At 47.2% G+C, this 22,842-nt stretch overlaps 1 protein-coding gene and 1 long non-coding RNA gene across 10 annotated transcripts in view; one reads left to right on the top strand and one right to left on the bottom strand.

Annotated features, from left to right (window-relative positions):
- Positions 1 to 30: 30 nt before the first annotated feature.
- Positions 31 to 15,135, bottom strand: LOC122423867. The gene is made up of 2 exons (XR_006264234.1): positions 14,628 to 15,135; positions 31 to 951 (listed from the first exon to the last, which is right to left on the bottom strand). It is a non-coding gene; the product is annotated as an uncharacterized LOC122423867 (long non-coding RNA).
- Positions 15,135 to 22,842, top strand: part of KDM2B (lysine demethylase 2B) — a 115,113-nt gene continuing 107,405 nt past the window's right edge. For 2 of the 9 annotated variants that reach the window (XM_043441237.1, XM_043441227.1), the window contains exons 1-4: positions 15,568 to 15,889; positions 16,967 to 17,111; positions 20,094 to 20,172; positions 21,540 to 21,586. In XM_043441237.1, the coding sequence (XP_043297172.1) occupies positions 15,857 to 15,889; positions 16,967 to 17,111; positions 20,094 to 20,172; positions 21,540 to 21,586 (304 nt within the window). In that variant the 5' untranslated portion in view covers positions 15,568 to 15,856. The other 7 variants (XM_043441250.1, XM_043441245.1, XM_043441253.1 and 4 more) reach the window with 6 other exon arrangements.

Genomic DNA, 22,842 nt, shown 5'->3' with positions numbered 1-22,842 from the left:
CAAGGTACGAGAGCCATGCTAGTGTTAGTGATATTTTTATCTTGCAGATTTGTCCATCTGTCATCTCTCCATGCTAAGCTGGTGACTGTCAGTCTCCTTTTAGAAACCCTGAGTCAGGGCTCCCCCCACCGAGTTCAGGGTAGAGTCTCCATTCGCCTTCAAAGGGACTTCGATCCACTCAATTTTTAGCTGGTGTCTGCCTCCTCCAACTGTTGCCAGACTTTCCTCGCCTCCCCCAGCCTGGGGGCTGAGCTGTTTCCAGGATCTCTTTTTGTATAATTAAAAAGAAAAATAGAACAGCCGATGTTGCCAAACACGTATTTAAAGTGACACCCTGGGTTCAGGGAGTGAAAAATAAAAACGTTTAAGGTTTAGATTAAAAGTCTCCATGCCCAGCTGTCTCCTGACCTTGGAATTTCTCCTCAGCCTGGCCGCCTTTAATCCCCTGCCTTGGCTTGTAAAAGCCTTTTAGACTGAGGGCATTTATTTCCCAGAGAACTATTCCAGCCTAATCACATAAAAATGCCCAGCATCCCAGGAACAGACTGTCAAGTGCAATGCGGTTCTGTGGTTCTCTCCAGAGGCCCTAGAGAAGGGGAAATTGGGGTGCTGCTCACCCTAGGAGTCACCCCTGGGTCCTTGCTTCCCCTCACTGTGACCTTTTCCTACTACATCTAATCCATTAGGAAACCCACATTTTCTTAAAATCTCAGCTCTTGTGGCCAGCATCGCCTCTTCCATCTTAGCCAGGCTACCATTGCCTGCTGAGAGGTCTGCAGTAAACTGCTCCCTGATGTCTCTGCTTTTAAAGCCATTCTGTAACAGCAACTAGCAAAAAGTTTTTTAAAACAAATCTGAGAGCCTTCTCTGGTTGTCCAGTGTTGAAGATTTTGCCTTCCACTGCAGGGGCTGTGGGGTTCAATTCCTGATTTGTGAACTAAGATCCCACATCTGTGCAGCAAAGAAAAAAAAAAAAGAAGCATTTGAGTGATGATGGAATGCAAGGCAATGTACATTTATCAAACATCTACTATATACCAACTGCCCCAAATCAGTGCCTGTGTACACAGTAGTTCAATAAGTGCCTGTATCAATGAATGCCCTCAAGGAGCCCCCAGTCTTCCTGCTAAAATGCCTATAAATAAATAACTCTAACATGGAAAGATAAGGCTATTATGTGGGTGTGTTCAGAGTGCAAAGGGGCCCCCTTATCACCTTGTACTTGTGGGTACCTTTACCAGTCTTATCGTCTCACCTGGGAACTAGCTTTCTGAAGGTCAGGTGGACCCGTCACTCACTTGCCTGTCCATCTCCTGGGCACCCAGGAAGGACTTTGCCTGTACGATGTGCTCAGTCATTGCCTCTTGTCTGATTATTGCTGATCCTCTACTGGAAGTTGTTCCTTCATTCAGACCCTGAGCAAGAGGGCAGCAGCTGGGTCCTAACTCTGGTGCTGCTGGCAGTGAGCTGGAGGCCCCTGACAGGTGACCCACCCTCCTATTTGGCCTGACTTTTCCAGTTATCAGTGAAGGATTTGGTCTCCTTCCTTGGTATAACTCCTTGCATGGACTACTATATAAATCTATTCTTATAAAAGTTCAGACAATGGGTAGAAATTGTTAAAGATTCAAATCCTCACCATAATCGCAAGGCTTTGCCTGATCTGCCACTTTCCATCCCTCCTTCCTTCCCTTTTATTTTTTTTTAAAATAGGGGTTAAACATATATAAAATTTACCATTTTAATCATTTTAAAGCATACAGTTCTCCTCCAACTAATAAAAAAAATAAATAAATAAAGCATACAGTTCTGTGGCATTAAGTACATTCACATTTATGCCCCCCTCATTGACATTCTTCTCTTCTTTTTAGATTATAATTTCAGACATCAATATTGGGACTTCCGTGGTGGTTCAGTGGCTAAGACGCCAAGCTCCTAATGAAGGGGGCCTGAGTTCAGTCCTTGGTCAGGGGACTAGATCCCCCATGCTGCAATTAAAGATCCCACATGCTGCAAATAAGATCTGGCACAGACAAATAAATAAAATTTTATTAAAACTAAGTCACTATTTTCTCCTCATCTTTTATTGGGATCTTACATTTAATGATTGGTTAATCTAGAACATTTATAATATACAAAGATAGCTTTTATAACGAACCAATTATTTTGGTAAGAAATAGTTAATATGGGACTTGCCTGGTGGTTCGGTGGTCAAGACTCCCTACGTAGAGGGCCTGGGTTCGATTCCTAGTCAGGGAATTAGATCCCAGGTGCTGCAAGTAAGAATCAGCACAGCCAAATAAATAAATTCTTTTTAAAAAACTGTGCAGTCTACTACAGTTGGAACAATACAAAGATTGGCGTGGCCCCTACACAGGGATGACACAACATGCATATCTGTGAAGTGTACCATTAACAAAGGAGAGAAAGAAAAAAAAAAACAATACCAACAAAAAGAACCCTAACATTACCAGCATTTCTCTTTGAAATTCTCATTCAGCCCAGTCTCCTCCTCCTCCTTCCCCAGAAGTAACTCCTTTCCTCAGTTTGGCCTTTATCCTCTATGTGTTCCATTGCTTTTCTATATATTGTTTACTTTGGCCCATTTCTGAAATTTATACAAAGTTCAGAACTTTAGCCTGTGCCTACTTCTGCAACTTGTCATGTGATTCAATATTTTCTGGTCAGAGTCATCTTGTAGACACGAGGAACGCTCAAGGCCATTTTTTTTCACTGCTGCATAGATTCCAGCTTATAAGGTGCAGGCCACAGGCTTCTTCAGAGCCCTTAACCTCCCATCTTGGGTGATTTCCTTTCGCTACTTTTTTCATCCTAACCATTGATTACCACACTGACTGATTTTGTGTGGGCTCTGGACAAACAGCCTCTATCTGGGGCTTTCCTGTGTGATATTGAGGACCACCTAGGTACTCACACATGGGTAATACTGAAGAAGGAGGGTGTTTACACCCCAGTGGGGCAAACCTTTGATCAGGAGCTAGAAGATAATTCCTCTGCCTTCTTCCTCTCCCTAGAACTGTCCTGAGTTGCCATGGTAACTATGGCCTCTCCTTGGTACCCTCACTTGACTCTTTCCCTGCCTCACTCCCACTTTTCTGCAGTCTTTCTCCTTGGGAATGCACTCCCCAACAAAGTAGTCCTGCAGACTTTTGATTCAGACTCTGTTTATTGAGGAACCCAAGAAAGACATACCTGCAATGTGTCCACTCCCCTGTCTATGAACATGAGTTGTTCCAAGTTTTCCGAGATTGCATACAATTCGGCTGAGGTTACCATCCTTGGTCATACTTCCTGGTGCACTTGTGTCTGTTTCTCTAGAATGTTCCTAGCACAGAACTGCAGGATCATAGGCTACCCACTCCTTCAGTTTTGTCAGATATTGCCCAGTTAGTTCTTTTTTTTTTTTTTCCCCAAAGATTTTTATTTATTTGGCTGTGCTGAGTCTTAGTTGAGGCATGTGATATTTTAGTTTCCTTACCAGGGATCAAACCCGGGCCCCGTGCAATGGGAGCTCAGTGTCTTAGCCACTGGACCACCAGGAAAGCTCCTCAATTAGTTCTTGAAGTGCCTACTTATTTTTCCAGTTTATTTCATCCCTAACCCTCATCCTCAGCTCATTACATTTGGGTCATACGGGCCTTTTTTCAGTTCCTTTCCCATATGTACTCCCCCATCACGAGGACTTCGCATCTGCTATTTTTCTCTGCTGAGAACACTTCCCCCACACTCAGCCTAACTCTTGCCTCAGAGCTCAGTTCTGTGCCTCACTTCCTTGGACCAGCTCCCTAACTTCCTTCTCAACCCCAAGCTAGGTCAACCCCCTCCTCCCCCCACCCATATTATACAGCTCAAGCCTCATATACTTCTCTGCTGTGACCCACTTAGCAGTTGTGATGTTCCCTCTGTCTGTGCAACTGTTGGTACAATCTCCCTTTTGCTAAGTTTCACTAGTCTGAAAGTCATGACCACCATGTTTATTTCAGCTCACTACTCTAGCTCTAGCACCCAACACCATACCCGGCACACACTAAGCAATTGATATTACTGTTTTTTCTTTCTTGAATATTTATGTACTCATTTGGCTGCGCTGGGTCTTGGTTGCAGCACTCAAGATCTTTAGCTGTGGCATGTGGGATCTAGTTCTCTAAGCAGGGATTGAACCTGGGCTCCCTGCATTGGCAGCGCTGAGTCTTAGCCACTGGACCACCAGGTAAGTTCTGATTATTATTCTAATAGATATTCTTTGTTCTCACTCATGTTGGAGCTCAGTGTGTAAAATTTTCAGCATGTTTTAACATTATTTGCCATCTACCGGGGGCCAATATCAGGGTACACTAGGCAAAATCCCATTCCTTGAGCAACTAAAGTCTAATAAACATTAACTGAGCTTTCTGGACCCTTACCTGTTTTAAGTGCTTCGGAGCTAAGTACTTAGAACTATTCAATTGGCTCAGAAGTCATTTCCAGTCTGAATGTTACTATAATGAGTAATGATGACTTTTTTTTTTTTTTTGGCTGTGCTGGGTCTTTGTTGCTGTGTGTGCGCTTTCTCTAGTTGTGGAGGGTAGGGACTGCTCTTGGTTGTGGTACTTGGGCTTCTCATTATCGTGGTTTCTCTTATTGCTGAGCACAGGCTCTAGGGTGCACTTAGGCTCAGCAGTTGCGGCTCTTGGGCTTAGTCGCCCTGATGCATGCAGAATCTTCCCCAGGGATCAAACCCATGTTCCCTGCATTGGCAGGCAACTTCTTAACCACTATACCACTAGGTAAGTCCCTGATGACCATTGTTTATCGAGCACTTACTATGTACCACGCACTAAGTGCTTTGCATTTACCATCTTATCCTATCCTCACAGCATACAAGGGAGGTAGTAGTATTGCCTCTATTTTACAGATGAGGAAACTGAACTTAAGAAGGTGAAATCACTTGTTTCAGGTCACACATTTAGTAAATGGTGTGGACAGGATTTCTCAGCCAGAGCACCTAACCTCCTACTGTGATGTTAAAACTTCCCCTGTTCCAACTACACTGCTTTCAACTAGATTCCAGAGACTGAGTTCTTAATCACAATGATAATTAATGATTGATACCACTATAGGGCATTTATTGACAACTAATCACTTTATATCCCTCTATTCATTTATTCAACAAATACTGAGAACTTACAACAGGCCAAGCTCTATTTGCAGGGCTGGGAGTACAGAGGCAAATGAAACAATAAAACCCTTGCCTTGCAGAATTTACATCCTAGAGGGAGGAGAAAAAAATGAAACAAAATAAAGAAATAAACTATGTGATAAAAGTGATCAGTGCTACAGAGCATATGGAAGCAGAATAATGAAATACAGAGTGTTATGAGGGTATTTCCATGATCTCATCTCATACCCTCAACGATCTATTATTTTTCCCATTGTACAAGTCATAATGAGATTCAGAGAGGTGAAGTCACTTTCCCCAAAGGCACACAGCTCATAGGTTAAGTCAGAATTCTGGAAAAACATAGGAACCCATCCTGTACTTTTTACTGTGTACCTACCGAGTGTGTAGGGTTGGAGACAAAAGGAGCATCAAACTTTCTTCTTCCTCTTCTTCTTTTGCTTCATGAGGGATTTTCCTGGTGGCATGTGAAACTGTTTAGTGACAGTGTGCGAATCTCAAACCCAGGCCCCCTGCATTGGGAGCATGGAGTCTTAGCCACTGACCATCAGGGAGGTCCCAGGAGCATCAAACTTTCTTCCAAGAGTTTAAGGTCTGGCAGGTCAATAAGTTGGGCCAGGTGAGTGGAGGACTCACAAAGCAGTCAGTACTCAAGTGTCTATGCCTTGCCCAGGGCAGACGTGATTGCTTATGGGAGCTGCTGATGCTGAGACTGAAGTCAAGGCTCAGCCTGACAAATCAATTTTAGAAATCAGGAGCAGAAGACCCAGGCTGCCTAGCTCTTTGGGGAGCTGTTGGTGACCCAAAGACCCATCAGACCTGCCCCCACAACTGGTTCTGTGCCCTGCCCCCTTTTGCCCCAGGTCTCCAGCCTCCAGGCCATCAAGAGATCTAGAAAGTGGCTAATGACAGAGTGCTACCACACCCTCCCTAAGCCACACTCACATGCAAATAGGCCTCCTCTCCCAGCATTATTAGCTTGAGGGGCCTTCCAGATAGACGGTGAGGGTCTGGGGCCTGGGGCGGAATACCTGTTTGCAGGCCTCAGGGGCCGGGTGTTGTTCTAGCTAGTCCTCTATCTCTAGGTGGCCCTGTGACTCAGTCTCTGCCCAGCAGATGTCATGAACCCTGAGCCTGGGAGGCAGTCTGGAATACAGAAGGGAGCGTGGGCTTTGGAGCTAGAAAAGCATACAGAGCACTGTCTCCCCCAGGCCACAGCCTTGTTTGTTACACTTCAAAAGGGTCTCTTAGAGCCCTTGCATTTTCTCCAAAGAGGTACACCTTAAGGTTTAGTTGCTCAAGCTGAAAACAGACATATTGTGGAATTTGCAGAATTCATTCATTCATTCAACAAACGTTTGGTGGGTATATTTTATGAGCCAAGCCATGAGGGCTGAGGATAAGCAGCGAGTAAGACCAAGGTCAGTCTCAGCGACTTCCTTCTTTTTTGGGGGTGGGGGTGGGTTATCAAATTTATTAGTTTATTAGACTGCTAAATTAGATAAAAAACTGATGACTGTACAACAGGGTCATAAACCCATAACCTTCGGGTTCCACTAGACAGACATTATTTGCATTTCTTTATTTTTTTATTAGAGTATAGTTAGTTTCTGCTACACAGCAAAGTGAATCAGTTCTATATATACACATATGCGTGGGTGCTCAGTCGCTTTAGTCACGTCCTACTCTTTGCAACCCTATAGACTGTAGCCCACCAGGTTCCTCTGTCCATGGGATTCTCCAGGCAAGAATACTGGAATGGGTTGCCTTCTTCTTCTCCAGGGGATCTTCCTGACCCAGGGATTGAACCCATGTCTGCGGCATTGGCAGGCTGACTCTTTACCATTGAGGCACCAGGGAAGCCCATACATATACATATATCCATACTTTTTTGGATTTCCTTTCCATTTAGGTCATCACAGAGTACTGAGTAGAGTTCCCTGTGCTATTACAGAAGGTTCTCATTAAGAGACTCGTTAAGAGACAGACAGTAGACCATTAATGCATGAGCAGTATATTATAATTGTGAGAAGTGTTCTGGATGAGAAAGGGTTTGTGTTAAGGTAAACTGGGCCAACTCACCTGCTCTCAGTTTGCAACTGGCGAGATTTCTCTCTTCAGGTTGAGGCTAAGAGCCAATGGTCTTGTTTCAGACCATCCTAACTAACGTCACTGGCATGAAAGACCTGCTTTCAGCCATGAACACGACTTCCCTGGTGGCGGTAGTGGTAAATAACGTGTTTGCCAATGCAGAAGACTTAAGAGACGAGGGTTCAAAATCCCTGGGTGGGGAAGAGTCCCTGAAGTAGGAAATGGCAACCCGCTCCAGTATTCTCTGGAAAATTCCAGGGACAGAGGAGCCTGGCAGGGCCACAATCCAGCTGGAGGAGACTGAGCACAGCACAGGAGCAATGAATGGGTGTTGCTGGGTGAGGAGGAGTGTTTCCTATAAAGTCCACTCTGGACGAATCTAGGAGGCACTCAGTGAAGAACTGGTGAATTACTGAATGCCACTTCAAGGAGAGTTAAAAAGCCACTGATTCTATCTGTGAAGAGTGGTATACTATGGATCGCTAGGAAAAGAGAAGATCTTAGCACTTTCATTCCTAGCTTTCTGGAAGAGGAGGAATTTGGGGATTTGGAGAGGCATGTAAGGGATGCCAGACTTCCATTAAACACTATTTTAGAGTAGGTGCTGGCACTGTGCTACCTTTAAGATACGTCAATGAATGAGGGAAGAGAAGCCATCCAGTCTGATTCCAGGAGAATAAATAAGAACTATTATGTTACAAATAAGAGGAGGAGTGCTGCCAGGAGAGAGTGTTCTGAGTAGGGGGACCGGAATATGCAAAGGTCTGGAGGAGAGAAAGCAGGTTTATTCAAAGAATTCAAAGTAGTTTGGTGTGTTCAGACTTTGAAGAAGACCTATTGGGGACAGAAAGAATGTTGGAGAGAAAACCAGGGCTGATGCCTTCATCTCAGGCTGCCTTCCTCCTGGGGGAAAACTAAATTTCTTCTTTTCTAAAAAAATCTTTATTTGGCTTCATTGGGTCTTAGTTGCGGCACACAGGATCTTCACTGGGGCCTGTGGAGTCCTTTCAGTTGTAGCGTGCAAGGTCTAGTTCCCTGACCAGGGATGGAATCCTGGCCCCCTACATTGGTAGCAGAGAGTCTTAGCCACTGGACCACTAGGGAAGTCCCCAAACTAAATTTCTTGATTCCACAACTAGTTAGGGTTATGAAGTCCAGGTGGTTGCCTTTATTTTAATGAAGACACACCGTTTACTGACCACTCTGTTCCAGAACACTGGCTCATTCAATCATCATATGAACTCTTCAACGTTTGGTATCATGAGTCCCCCTCACCCCCATTTACAGATGGGATAACTGAGGCTCAGTTTGGGTCCTTGGTCCAAGTCATGTAGCTCATGACATTTGGGAATTTAGAATGTTCCTTTATGTAAATGCTTCCATTCTAGAAGTTGTTTGTTGTTGTTTTTTTTTCCCTCCTACATGAGGTAACGCATGTAAAAGCTGTTTTTTGGTAATAGAGCCATGTAAACATGAAGCATTATTATTAGTTTTGCTGGATTTCTGGCTCCATCCAGTTCAGCCTGCAGCATTCAAGGAGCCCAGGAAGGGGCAGTAAATGAAAACCAAAAGGCCCAATGGTCTCTCTTAAAATTCCCCCTCATCTGTTCTGGTTCCCTCTCTGGGGCACCTCCAGTTATTATCATCAGCCAGAGTTTGTTTCTCATAAGTTACAAGACGTGGGAGGTTAAAAAAAAAAATCAGCAGCATCAACAACTACAAAAAACCACGCAGCAGCTTGAACACAAAAAGAATTTGAATTTTGAACAAAGGGCAGGGTGAGACCCTAAGTAAATGCTGACACATCCTCTCTCCAGCTGTGAACTGGGGGTCTGAGAGCTGCTGCAAAGGTCATCTGTCTCTACATCTTTGGGCAGGAAATGCAATTCAATCCTCTCAATGACTGATTGCTCTGTAAGATTAATGGAATCTCTCCAACTCTGGTCTCTGTTCTGACAGCACAAAAAGTGAATCAAACTCCTCTCTTTTCCCCTCTCCTCTTACTAAGCAAGGTCAGCTGATTCCACACTTTAAAAGTTCAAAACTTTTCTCCAGAAAATTTGCCCCCGGGTGTTCCTCTGCAGGGTGAAACTCTTTCTTCTGGGGTGAGAACCAAAGATGGAGCTTGAAGGCCTGGGGACCTTTCTAAGCTTTTCATCTGTCCTTGCTTCATCTTTCAAAATAAAATGAATGTAAAGGGCATGATCGTCCCTGAAAGGGTTAACTGCCAGCCCGGCGGTCCAGCCCTCAGAGATTGGCAGCCAATGACAATTTAGCATGATGAAGTAATGCCAGAATTTTGATTTCCATTGGTTAACATGCTTGTCCATAAATCCAAAGATGCAAGTTTTGAAAGTATCTTTGAACTTTTATGACTCTCTTCCTGGAGTTAACCCCTTGATTAACTCACCTGTTATTTCCAAGTTTCCTTCCAATCTTCAGAAAGGAAGAGATATTATAATATGTAGAACTCTAGGCACAAACCTGTCTTCCTCAAAGGATCAAAGCCTGACACTCAGGCCATGTGTAATCTGGCCATGGTTTTTCTTACTCAGATATTGCAATCCACAGGGACTGAGGAGCCAAATAAAACCCCAAACAAACACAAGTCTCTGGGAACTACAATCACTTTAACTGAAATAGTGTGGTCTGTTGTCCCAGAGTACTTATTAAATTGCAAAAGTGACCCCAAATATGACAAAACTCTAAGGTTTGGCAAATGGAGATGCTAGATACACAAGTTCTTCCTATATTTATTTATATTTTATTTTCTATGCCTTTATGTTTGAAATATCTGATAAATTTAACAGGGCACAATGGTTTTAAAAAATGCAAATAATTAAGTGTAGACTCTATATAACCCCCTAAAAACTTTGTCCTCTCCTCAAAAGTGATCAAACAATGAATGGTTTGTTGTTCTATTCAAGCCTTTTTCTTTCTTTGTTTCTCTCTTTTGCATGTCTATACATTACAGTTTGTTTTAACATAAATGGGATCATTACAGGTTATTCTGTGACTTATTATGTTTCTTAACCAATCTTGAATTTTTCTGTATCATATGATTCAGATTTATCTCATCCTTAAATAATATTTTAGAATGAGGCAGTTCTACAGATGGTATATGGAAAGAACTCCAAGATTATATTAAATGAAAAAGGAAGGGTAAGGACAGTGTGTATATTTGTGTGACACAATAATAAAAGAAAATATACGTAGAGGTTTTGTAACAGCATAAACCATTTCTGGGAGGATACCCAAGGGACTTACTAAGTTTTCTGGGGGTGGGAGTGTGGAGAGGAGAAACTAGGAGTGGGAGAGAAAGAAAGCAATTTTAAAACAATTTTTAGAAAGTGGAACATTTCATAAATACAGTAGAATTTATCAGGTGTCCTCCACCTAGATTAAGAAACAGAAAATCACTATTACCTTTCACTGTTCACATTCCCTAGCCCATAGCGAGTTTCTTCCTGCATTTTCTGTTAATCACTCCTTTGCTTTTACTTATGCTTTACCACTTAGGAATGTATAACTAAATAATATTCATTTGGTTTAGATTTGCCTGATTTTGAAACTCATAGGCTCAAAAATCACAAATAAAGTGAAATTCAATTTTGAGTAGGTAATACATACAATTTTACACTATGCATAGTATAAAATTCAAAAGATAACACAACATATAAAATGAAATCTATAAGGTTCAAAATCAGGCAACATGAACGCTTATAAGCGTTACACTTATAAGATTTTACACTGTACCAAAGAAAAAGTATTTTTGTCTTTTCCAGTTCTTTTCCCCATTTAAAAGTTGTATTTCTTTCCAAAGAAAATTTCGTGCATATAAAAAAATGTAGATATAGATATATTCTTTCTGGTTTACATAAGTGGTCATCACAGTTTGGTATTATTCTACACCTTGTTTTGTTTTAATGTAAGGATATCATGAAATCATTTTACATCAGTATATACAGAGTTTGTTATTGTTTGGTTGCTAAATCGTATCCAGCTCTTTTTGGGACCCCATGGACTGTAGCCCGCTAGGCTCCTCTGGCCATGAGATTTCCCAGGCAAAAATACTGAAGTTGGTTGTCATTTCCTTCTCCAGGGGATCTTCCCGACCCAGGGATTGAACGCACATCTCTTGCATTCTTTATCACTGAGCCAGGGAAGCCCTATATACATAATATATATGTATGCATATATATATAGATATATATATAGCTACCTTGTTCTTTTTAATGACTTGATAGCATTTCCTTGGGCATACAAACTGTCCAAGAATAATTTAATCAGTTCCCCAACTTTCAGATCATTTTTAATCTTTTCCTATTACAAACAGGGCTACAATGCATTGCATCTTTTTGTTTGAGTCTGACTATCAGATATATATCAGGAAGTAGTCATCCACTTCTAAGGCTTCCTGCTCTGTCACCAGTCATCTGTACCTGAGAAGTTTATTCGTCAGATCTGGGCAGGTGGGACAATTTTATATCTTGCTGGCATCCCCAGGTGCCTAAGGTGCCATGCTCTTAGCGGGCACACAGAGTGGGTGGTTTAAGCACTAACACTCTATTCATGTTGCACAGATGGCTCCTTCTAGAAAACCTTTGTAGATATTCCTGACCTCCTCCCCGCAAGACAAATTCTGGATTGTACTCTAAGGTTGTACTCTAAGGTCCAGTAAGAGAGATACTATATATAGTTATTTAAATTTAATTAAAATTAAATAAAATTCAGCATTTAGTTCCTTAATCCCACTATTCACATTTCATTCTGAAATTTGGGGAACTGATTAAATAGTTCTTGGACAGTGCTCAACAGCCACATGTGGCTAGAGGCTCCTCTGTTAGCACAGACATAGAACATTTCCATCTTTTTGTTCTATGGGGCCGCCCTGCAGGAATGACTAGATGGAAGCCTCTGGGCTCTGGCTTCCTACCAGCCCAGGATTCAAAACCTGTCTTTGCTATTTCGCAGCCCTAAATTGTGGGCAAGTGACTTGACCTCTCTTTGAGCCTCAGCTGTAGTGGGCAATTACAGACCCTCTCTCAGAGAACTTTGATGAGGATTCCAAGAGATAGCAAAACGTGAGAGCCTTTGCTCAAAGACAGAGTAAGCTCTCAAAAATCAGGAGTTATTATAATGATACATGAATATGACAGCTTCAGTTTCTAACAGTGTGAAAAATCCTAGATTCTGGGGGTTCCATCCAATATCAGTCCTTCCTGACTTGTTTGGGAAGCTGGCAGCCCACCCCTTGCCCAGTCTGGAGGAAGAGGGTACAATCGGAGCTGATTTTTCCATCCTTGAAGTCTTTAGAGCACGGAGCTGCTCAATCAACCTATGATGAATGAAGAAATGAATGAATGGGGCCAACACAGCCAGGATCTGACTGGGCCTTTTGTAAGAATGAGCAAGAAGGTCCAAAAGTCATTATTACTTTGTTTCAAATACAACTGGCCTGGTCTTTTTTTTCCTGCAAGATAAAAACAAAACAAAACAAAACAAAACAAAAACCCTCTCCTGGGGAATCACCTTAAGCTTCCCTTCCCTCTCTTACCTACAGTCCACTCCTCTGGGACAATTAGCCAGGGAAGGAGCTCAAGGGTCTTGGCCCTTCCCCCTTTGGCCCAACATAACCTCCTCCCCCCACTTTGACCAAATGCCTGGAATTCTTTCAACAGGAGGACAAAGCCTTTCATCTGCCAATTACTGATAAAGGGAAAATGCAAATATTGCTAAGGAAGGTGATCCATCAAGGGCCCAACATTTATGGAGTGACCACTTAGGACCAGGCGGCAGGGTAGGCACTCTGGGGGCGTCAAAGGGGAACAAACCCCTGGCTGGCCCATTCTTTTCTCTGGTCTGTGGTTTCCTGGCAGTTTGTAAAGGGACGGGATTAAATTAGGTGACTACTCAACCCCTTCCCACTCCGACAGGCCAGGAACTCCCCAACCGGGTGATATATGGACTTAACTGTTTTTACACTAAGGTGTCTGCCATCGGGTCTTGACACCAGCTTTTTGGGATACCATGAGACCGACCACATGGGGAGACAGAAAGGTCTTCGTGAGGAAAGGAGAATTAAGACTAAGTGATTTGCTTCACACTTTTTGCTTTACTGCACTTAACTCATGACCTTCCAGCCCACTGCATGGTCAGGGAAGATCCCACTGGAGATGGAAGTGGCAAACCCACTCCAGTATTCTTGCCTGAAAAATCCCCATGGATGGAGGAGCCTGGCGGGCTACAGTCCATGGGGTGGCAAAGAGTTGGACGCGACTGAGTGACTTCACTTCACTTCCTCATCTCATTATGTGGGAGCAGTTAAGAGGGTCAGTATCCAAAAGTGGATGTGATGGCAGAGGCAGGCTCCAGTTTGAGCCCCAGGAATCCCATTTATAAGCTGTGTGATCTTGGGGGATTGGTTTCCCCTTTCTGAATCGCACTTTCCTTATTTGCAAAACTATTTACCTTAAAGGGTTCTTGAGTGAAAGAAGCAAATAAAATAGACACAGGCTAAAGGCAAAAACCTTCCCACCCCCATTAAGACAAGGTGGGCGATTTCAGTTTGGAAAAAATTGTGATGTTTGCCAGTTAAGTGGACTTGGATTAAAACAAACTTCAAAGAGTAGTCTTTGGAGGGTGGGTGGAAAAAGATACAGAAAGATAGGAAAGGAAACTTCAAGGTGAGTGAGGGGGGAGCTGTCTCATAGGGTGACCAACACTGAGCTGATGGTTCACATCTGATCGCTGATGGGGAAGCCACTTCCTCTCCACTTATCTGTCTGATCACTGTGTTGACATGAGGAGGATATGAGGGTAGAGCAATCAACCAGATTCAAAACTTCTCTGAGCCTCAGTTTCCTATCTGCAAAATGATCTGCTCCAACTATCCCACAGGATTCAGGAAAGAAGTAAAAATAAAAAAGTATGGGAAGTTTTTCTTTTTGCAAAGCCACCTATGAGCAGGTATAAGGCTCCTTTCTTGTAGCCCTGGTGCCTTGTTATCTCATCACGATCTTTACCTTCAAGATCGGGCCTAGTTGGGCTGGAAGAATGTTCAGGGCCAGTTTTTTCTCACAATCAAAGTCGACCAGACTGTTGTTCATGATGAACTTACAGGACAACACCTTTACCATTCTAGTTTTGGGAGGTGGGCACAGTGAACTAGGTATGTCGACAGGTAAGTATACCCAGATCTAATGACACTCCATATTTATATACAGAGGGTGGCCATACCGCCGCCAAGAAGCACTGTAGGATTAATCAAGGTGCACCCAAAGTTCCCTGGGCCCCATCCCAGCGCCTTGCACCTTTCCACCGACATTTCTCCTGTAACCCGCCAATAAGGGCTTACCCTTCGCATTTTTGCCAGCTGCGTTAGGAGGCGCCAGATCCGATTCTCTCGGTAGTTCACTCCTGAGCATCTATTTCCTCTTCTTGGAGAGCGCAGGGACCTTTAAAAAATGTCCAACTTCTCTTCTAGGGCTTCTCGCCTAGTAAAGGACTCCACAGACGCGGGCAGAATGAATGAATGAAAGGCAACGTCTTCCGGTCTGCTCGGGTCTGAAAAGGCTTTGGTCTGGCTGTATTTCCTGTTACCTGTGTGTATGTGGATCCTTTGAGTCCAGTAGTTTAAGAGTTATGTAGTCCGTACAGGTATGGAGCTGCGCTAATTTCTTCCTGAGCCCCCAAATGTTTCCTCCGTGTGGCCGATCCGCTTACGGCTCTAGAGAGGATTTCTCCACCCCCCCCCCCCCAAAAAAAAAAGACATAGCAGAAAAGAAAAAATATATATATATACACACAAAATGCTTTGAATTTGGGTCAGCCACGTAGGTAACGAGGTGGGGTAAATGAAGGAAGAGGAAGAAGAGGGGTCGCCCATGGGGGCCATGGGCGATGGGGGCAGGGATTAAGGTGGGAGGTCGTTTTCGGGGGTGCCAGGCCCCGGGGGCTTTCACTCCAGCAGGCTCGGCTTGCATTTCCGCGCCTCCCGCTGAGGCCAGCCGTGCAAATCTGCACCTCCCTCCCCACCCCCTCCCTCCTTCCCTTCCTCCCTGCCCCGCCATCTCCGGGATGCGCCCGCCGCCTGCAACTCAGCCCTTCCAAAAGTCAGCTCTGCACACAACTCCCGGGCGGCGGCGGCGCCTGCGTGCAGAGGCGCACTCGTGACCCAACAACAAAACAGCGATGCCAGGGCGCTAACGGCGCCCGGTGCCTCCCGGGCGCCCTCCCCGCCCCACACCTCCTCGGGCCGCCGCCCCCTCCCGCCCCCATCCCGGGCCGAGTGCCCCCTCCCGCTACTAGCCCGGCCGCGGGCTCCGAGCGCGATCGGCAACAATGTTTACGTTCCGGGGATTATGACGTCGACGCCTCCCCCCCCACAACTGCTGAAAATGGTTTCCTAGGACTTTGCAAACGGATCTGCTTAAGTGTTGGTGCAAAACTTTGTAGATCTCGGCTCTGGCTTGCTTTATTTATTTGTTTTCTGGTTTGTTTTCTTTGGTCTTCCCTCCTTCCCCCCTCCGCCAAAATGCAGGGGGCAGGAGTGTTGACAATTAATTGGTGAACTCTCCTAAAAAAATGGAGGCAGAGAAAGACTCTGGAAGAAGATTGGTGTGTAGCTTTTTTTTTTTTTTTTCCAAATCTGTATCTGGTTTATGATAGATCTATTTTTTTTTGGTCGTTGTTTCTTGCTGCCTTTTCTTTCCTTTTCTGTATTTTGCAAGAGGACCGGAAAAAAATATAATAAATTGCATGCAAAAGGAAGCAAGCAGCTTACTCCTCCAGTCCCTTGTGAGACTGAGTCTCAGACACTTATGTGGGGAGGTGGTAGCGGGGAAAGGCGTGGAGGGGGGGTGCTCAGCGGGCTCGGGGTTCGCCCGGAATCTGGGGGGCTGCGGGGCCGGGCGCTCGGCGGTGGAGGGAGGAGGCAGGGGATGCGGGGAGTGGTGGGGGATTCTCCTAAAGAAGTGAGTGTGCGCGCGCGCTTGTGGGGAGATGAGGCAGCTGCTGGTGCGTTTTGGGGTCTCCGATGGGAGCTTTGTGGCGGGCCGTCTGCCTCTCCCCCTCCCAAGCGGCGAACCCCCCCTCTCCACCTCTTCTTCTCGCACTAGCGGTCGGTCGGCGGGGGCGGCTGGGGTCTCAGCCCTTCCATTTCAGCTTTCCAGCTTACCCGGTAGCTCGGGGGGCGGCTCCAGGCTTAGAAATGCCGCCGGCCCCCGGTTCCGGCTTCCCGGCTCTGCCGCCGCGGCCGCCAGGGCTGCTGTTACCGCCGAGCCGGGCGCTGCGGCGGCTCCTCCCGGGGCCTACAAATGCCCCGCCAGCCCGTGCGCGGAGCCCCCCTCGCGGGTTACATAACCAGGCTCCCGGTCGAGTGGGCAAAACTCAACACCTCTCGGGGGTGGGGGGCTGGAAGCAAGGGGAGAGTCCCCCAGAAATCCCTTCCACGGCCTCCAAAGATGCAGGAGGGGAGTGCCCTGTATAGGGCGCAGCCTGACCCTGGGGGGTGCGGGTCCCTCTCCTTATCCCGATTTTCAGCATCTTTGGCTTCTGCGCAAAGTTGCTCCGGTCCCAAAGGTGGGGTGCAGGGGGGCACGAGGCTCCTGCACCTGTTCGAGCTGGGCCCAGGGTGAGAGGCGACCCCCAGTTCCCCCAATAATGTCCCGGGCTCTCCGGTTTGGGTCCCCGCAGCGCCCGATTGACCGCCAGAGATACGACGAGAACGAGGACTTGTCGGACGTGGAGGAGATCGTCAGCGCCCGCGGCTTCAGCCTGGAGGAAAAGCTGCGCAGCCAGCTGTACCAGGGGGATTTCGTGCACGCCATGGAGGGCAAAGGTGAGGCGCCCCCTCCTCGGGCTGTCCTCCGCGGCGAGGCCCGAGCGCACGTGGGGAGGGAGCTGCCGGTGGCTGGGTTCGTATTTCGCGCCCGCGTCCCCCATTCCAGGGGATCCGGTGACGAAACGAGGCCGAGCACTGGGGGGGGTGGGGTGGGGTGGCGAGGGAGGAGGGCAGGCGGGAGCCGGGGCCGGCCGTGGGCCTAGGCCCGGCCCGCGCCCACCACCAGCCCCAGGGTGGGCAGAGCCAGGGGCCCGGCGGACTGAGGGACCTGGGGACCGACGGGTGGACCGAGGGAGGGCGGGTGCGCCGCGTTCTACCCCTCCCGGAGCCGGCCCAGCTCCTTGCGCTGCACTTAGTGCGGCTGACGGGCTTCAGCGGGCCAGGGTCACCCCAGGGCCATTGGGGTGAGGGCCCCCCAGGCCTGAAGCCTCCCTAACCCCGTGCCATTTCGGACCCTGCCAGTTGGGATCTGGAGCTGGGGACGGCCCGGGTCACTTAGTGACATCTTCTCAGGCCTGGGGTCTACTGCACCCCATCACCTCGTGGGCTTTGCCAGACGGGAGCAGGGTGGGTGAGCCCGGAGTTGTTGACTGGCCCCCAGTGAAGCCCGAGGCCTCTAGTCCTGCAGCCCTGACGCTTTGAAGTGGGGACTGCCGGTAAAGGGGTTATCCCCCCTCCGGCTTCAGGCTTCCTCCTGGCAGTTGGAGGTGAAGACTTGGGGAACCCTCCTGGGAAACAGGGTCTCTTCCCAAGTCTGAGGCCTTGAGAGCTCTGTCCCTCTTGTGAGCCCTGCCAGTTTAGAGAAGTTGGAGAAGCCTGGGGATGGGGGTTGGCAATGTCACCCCAACCTGAGACCTTTGGGGCCTGACTTTCAGCCTGACCCTGGTACTGGCAAGGTGTCTGGGGGGTGTCTTCCAGACCTTTAAGTGATGCTCTGACTTGGGTCTAAGGCCTGCAAGGCCCCTGGTTGGGCCCATGGGATTGGGGTTTTGGATTTGTTTCTGCCTGCTTACTTGTCTCTCTCTGCCCTTCTGTGATTTAAGTTCATTTTTGCCTCTCAGTTATTTGGGTTTCCCTTTATATTAACGTTTCTATTTTGTTGATCCCCCATCCCCCTTGGAAAACCCTCCAGTCCCTCAGTGAGCTGATAACAGGGGAAGAGCCTCCCCCCCGCCTCCAGGTTCTGGTTGAGTGACTGGGGCTGTGGGGTTAGCCCCTAGGAGAGACAGGGCCTGGCTCTGCATTTTTGAAGTTTCTCTTTTGTGTCCATTGCTTCCTGGAGTGCCTGGGTTGGGGTGGTAGGGGGTAGTTGTAGGGGAAAGGAGGAAGAAATTTCTTCCAGCCTGCCAGGTCTTAAAGAGCACTGCACGCAGAGGCTGGATAGTTCAGGGGTCTAGTCCCAACTACATTTAAATTTCCTTAGCACAAATGGGATTTTAATTCCTCTCCTTCCCCATTTTTCTTGAGTCGTTTGGCATATTTTAGGAGAAAACAGTATGCAACTCTTCCTGGTCACTGGTGAGGAATTCTCTGCCCAGGATCTCATGTTTTCTCAGGCTCATTTGAGGAAGTTGAAGCTGACCCTGGGGCTGGACTTTGGGTGTGTGTGTATTGGGGAGGAAGGTGGTAGTGGGGGGAGGTTTCCAGAAAGGGTGATTCCTTAAATCTACTGTCCAGGCTCCTTTCAAAGAAGAGGACTCTAGGGTTGTTGGTTGTTAATTCAGATCTTGCCCCAAAACTCGAGGGAGGAGCTGAGAAACAGAAGGAGCCCTTAGCCTGGATTCAAAATAGAAGCTTCTTAAACTTCTCTGCCTTTAAATCCTTAGGAATCCCCATTCACTAGGAGCCCCTGGGGATCTGAGCTGCTAAGGTCAGGGCTTTCCTCAGCTCTGGTTTTGTTCTCTCTCCTCTGAGCAGAGTTGCCTTGGCCTCACCGCCCCTGCAACCCCCTAAGCTGTCCTAGTGAACTGTTTCTCTGGGGCAGGGGTTTCAGTGCCCTGAGATCCCATCTGTCTCCCTTCTGACCGGCCAGGGCGGGCTTGTGTCTTTGTGAATTGCTTTAGTTACCTGAGGGGTTGGGGGGTGTGAGTATTTGTCTCCGCCTCCCTCATCTCCACATTTAGGGATAAGGTTGAGTGAGCTCCCCTACTTTTGGAACTCAGGAGGATGGAAACTAAGGCTTCCTTCATTCTCTGGGGCATTCTGTAAGGATGTTGGGGTCTCCACTAGACAAGCATCCATCAGACAGAAAACTAAGTGGTGAATTTTCTTTGGGCCTCACTCTGTCCCCTTCATACAGCCTTCACCTGGGCAGCATCCTTCTGGGTTATCCAGCTGAAGCAAGTGTTGTGATGGCTGCAACAGAATTTCACTATTAAGACAACAAAGCTGTGCCCAGTTCCCTAGTTATTTTGGCACCAAATACACAGTTTCCAGGGAAACCGGCTTTCCCCCCCCTCCCCTTCACTACGCAGGATATTACAATAAGATCTTCCCTGATGCTCAGCTACAATGAGAACCCTCCTCCCAGCCTCCTCTATGGGGCTTCAGATCCTCCCAGGTGGCATTATTCAGTTCTGCAGTTCCTTTACTTTCAGAGTTCAGCCTGGGATGCGTTTTCTCCATCCGTCCTTCTTTCGCAGTGAGAGCTGGGGCTCTTTCTGTTTGGGGCTCTTTCCTGAGTTTCCTTCCCCAACCCTCGCAGCCCTTGGGCTGTTCGTTGACAAGTTCTGACCCGTGGGGCATGCAGGGAATGACTGAGTAGGCAGAGGAGCCAAGAGTTGGCATAGCTTCTCTTGGGCTTTGCCTCATCCATTTCCTTGTCATTTTCTAGGGATCTCTTGTTCTTTGAGCTGGTGCCTGCATCTCATATAACCCCTGCCCCTTCCTCCATCAATGTTCTTCCCCTAACTGATGGATCATGGTTCATTTCCTCCTTCGTGACTTAACCAACCTGATTTAATTCCCGTCTCCAAACAGATTTCAACTATGAGTATGTGCAGAGAGAAGCTCTCAGAGTTCCCCTGGTATTTCGAGAAAAGGATGGCCTGGGAATTAAGTAAGTTGCTGAAATGAATTGCTTCTTCCCCTGTCTCCTTCCCTCACACAGTTTATAGGTTGGGATGCATTTCTTCTACTCTTTCCCCTACCTTTCGTCACTGAGCAGGATTTTTCTTTGTTATTTGGGGGTTGCACCTCCTTGTTCAACACCTGAAAGAGGGGGGAAAATATCTCCAACGATGGGTCTGGAATTTCAGAGAATTTGGATGGAGAGGTCAACGGTGTGGACTTTCCTTCCTGATCCATCCCACTTACACGCAGTTACTTCCTAAAGGGAAACTGAAGCAGTGCCTAAGCTGAGAAGGGATTAGCCAGCCTTTGGGCAGAGAGGCAGAATGCCTACATGCCTGTTTCTACTCAGACTCCCACTGTATGGGAAACTGGTCCTTTTCTTTGGAGGGCATGTTCCTTTTTTTCTTTTTGGCCCTGCCTCTGGCATACAGTTTCTTAGTTCCCCGACCGGGGATCAAACCTGTGCCCCCTGCAGTGGAAGTGTGGTATCCTAGCCACCGGACCACTGGGGAAGTCCTTGGAGGGGATGTCAGAACACTAGGTCCTGTCTCCTCTTTCCGCTGGTGCCCCAGCACCTGCCTCCCCACAGTGACTTGTTTGGTTTACATTCTCTTTGGAAATCTGTCAGAGCTCCAGGTGGGGGAGAGATCCTGGAGGAAGCCTGGAAGAACAGGTTTCTGCCCCTGGGGCAGGGGTTGGAGGAGGTTGAGGGTGTCCTCGTCACAGCCTGCCTCCTTCCACAAGCAAATACTGCCAGATTTGCTCGAGTCTCATTCCTATGAATAGAAATGAAACCTTTGGCATCACTGACAATAGTGAACATCATCACTGCCACAGTAGCCAGGGTCACCAAATCCTTGCAATCGATGTGATGTGGTTTTTTTTTTTCCCTCTAAACTTAAAGAGGTTCCTCCCACCTTCCATACAACACCTTATGGAAAGTATTTTCTAAAAGTGGAGCCACAGAGAGAGCTAGCCACTCTAAAAGAAAGCAGAGGTTTGAATGCCCAACTCTGGTGCTTACCTTGACAGCACACTCAGTCTTCCCGGGAAAAGTGGGTGGGGGGACAGTGAGTCCCATCCTCTTCTCTGTAGCAGTGTTGAATTTCGGTGTTGGGGAGAGTGGGGTTTGATTTGCCTGTTGAGTTGAGAAAACTGCTCACTTGTTCCGGGGTGGCCCTCCCTCCAGGCACCAACTCATCACTACCCTTTTGCTGAGTTATCTCATTGTGGGTTCTCAGCCGGAGACCTAGAGAACTCTCTTAGAAAAATGGCCTCCCCCTGCCCCCATTGTGAGATCTAACCCTATTGTTTCTGGCTTCCCACCAAATGTCTGCGTTCCTCTTTTTCCAGGATGCCTGACCCTGATTTCACAGTCCGAGATGTCAAACTCCTAGTGGGTAAGTTGCTGTTTGCATGTATGGCGGAGATGCTGCAGTTGGGGATGGGGGGCCCGGGGAGCAAGGCTGGTACCACCTGCCCATTTGGATATTTAACTGCCTCTGAAAAGAAAGTCCTCATGGGAGGAGGCAGGAGCAGGTGTGAGCTGCAACCGTCTCACTCTGGAGAACAGGTTGGATTGCAGAGCCGTAAGAAGCTGTATTAGAGGGTGTTTACCAGTGCAGTTTTATGAGGCCGGTTTGGACCCCAGCCTCCAGCTTGAGTGTCAGCAAGGCAATCTTAGATCTCTCCTGGTGTTTGTGGGTTGCTGGGTAAACATTGGGTGCTGTGTGACCCCTGAAAGACTTTGAGAACTTCCAAGGGGGAGGGATTACTCTTTCCTACTTCCTCTGGGTTCCAGACAGGTCTAGGGCGGGGCTTGGCCCTGGACACCTGTAGAACTCGGCTGATCACTGAGTGTCCCGGACTCTTGACCAGGTAGTGGGTGGCCTTTCACATTTTACAGGAAGTTTTTCGATACATCCATTCTTTCCAGAAGTGTTTCTCAAGTAACTCGTACATGGTAGGCGAATTCAGAGCTGTGAATAGGACAGACAAGAGCCCTGTCCTCTTGGTTGGAGTGACAGGCAAAGAAGAAGTAAACCATTTTTAAAAATTTATATCTTTTCAGAAGGTGATGGGGCTATGAAGAAATAAAGCAGCGTAATGGGATGGAGGTTGTTGGAGCTATGTTTATTTTAGATGGAGGTATTCAGGGAGGGCCTCTGGGTGGAGGCGATGAGGACATTTGGACAGAGACCTGACTGATGAGAAACTAACTGTGGGGAAGAACATTCTAGATGGAGGGATAAACAAGGGCAGAAGGCGGGGGAAGAATGGGAGGAGTGAGGAGAGGTGGGAAAGGCCTCAGGGCCAGGCCCACAGCGGGCCCTCTAGGCCCTGGTGGGGAACCTGGGTTTGTCTCCTGGTATAATCGGGAGGCCCTTGGGGGATTTTAAAGTGTGGTGAGGGAGTAGCATTGTGATCTGATTATTTTCTTGGGAGGGGGAATTAAAAACATTTTTAAAATTGAGAAATTTCATATACCATAAAATTCACCATTTAACCATTTTAAAGCGTGCAGTTCAGTGGTTCTCTCTCTCTTTTTTTTTTGGCTGCATCCCAGGGCTTGTGGGATCTTGTTCCCTGACCAGGGATTGAACCCTGGCTGCAGCCGTGAAAGCGCTAAGTGCTAACTGCTGGACAGCCAGGGATT

Source organism: Cervus canadensis, chromosome 1 (genome assembly GCF_019320065.1).
Source record: "Cervus canadensis isolate Bull #8, Minnesota chromosome 1, ASM1932006v1, whole genome shotgun sequence".
Classification (NCBI taxonomy): Eukaryota; Metazoa; Chordata; class Mammalia; order Artiodactyla; family Cervidae; genus Cervus; species Cervus canadensis.
Note: the sequence above shows the minus strand (reverse complement) of the source record. Positions and strands in the feature narration are given on the sequence as shown.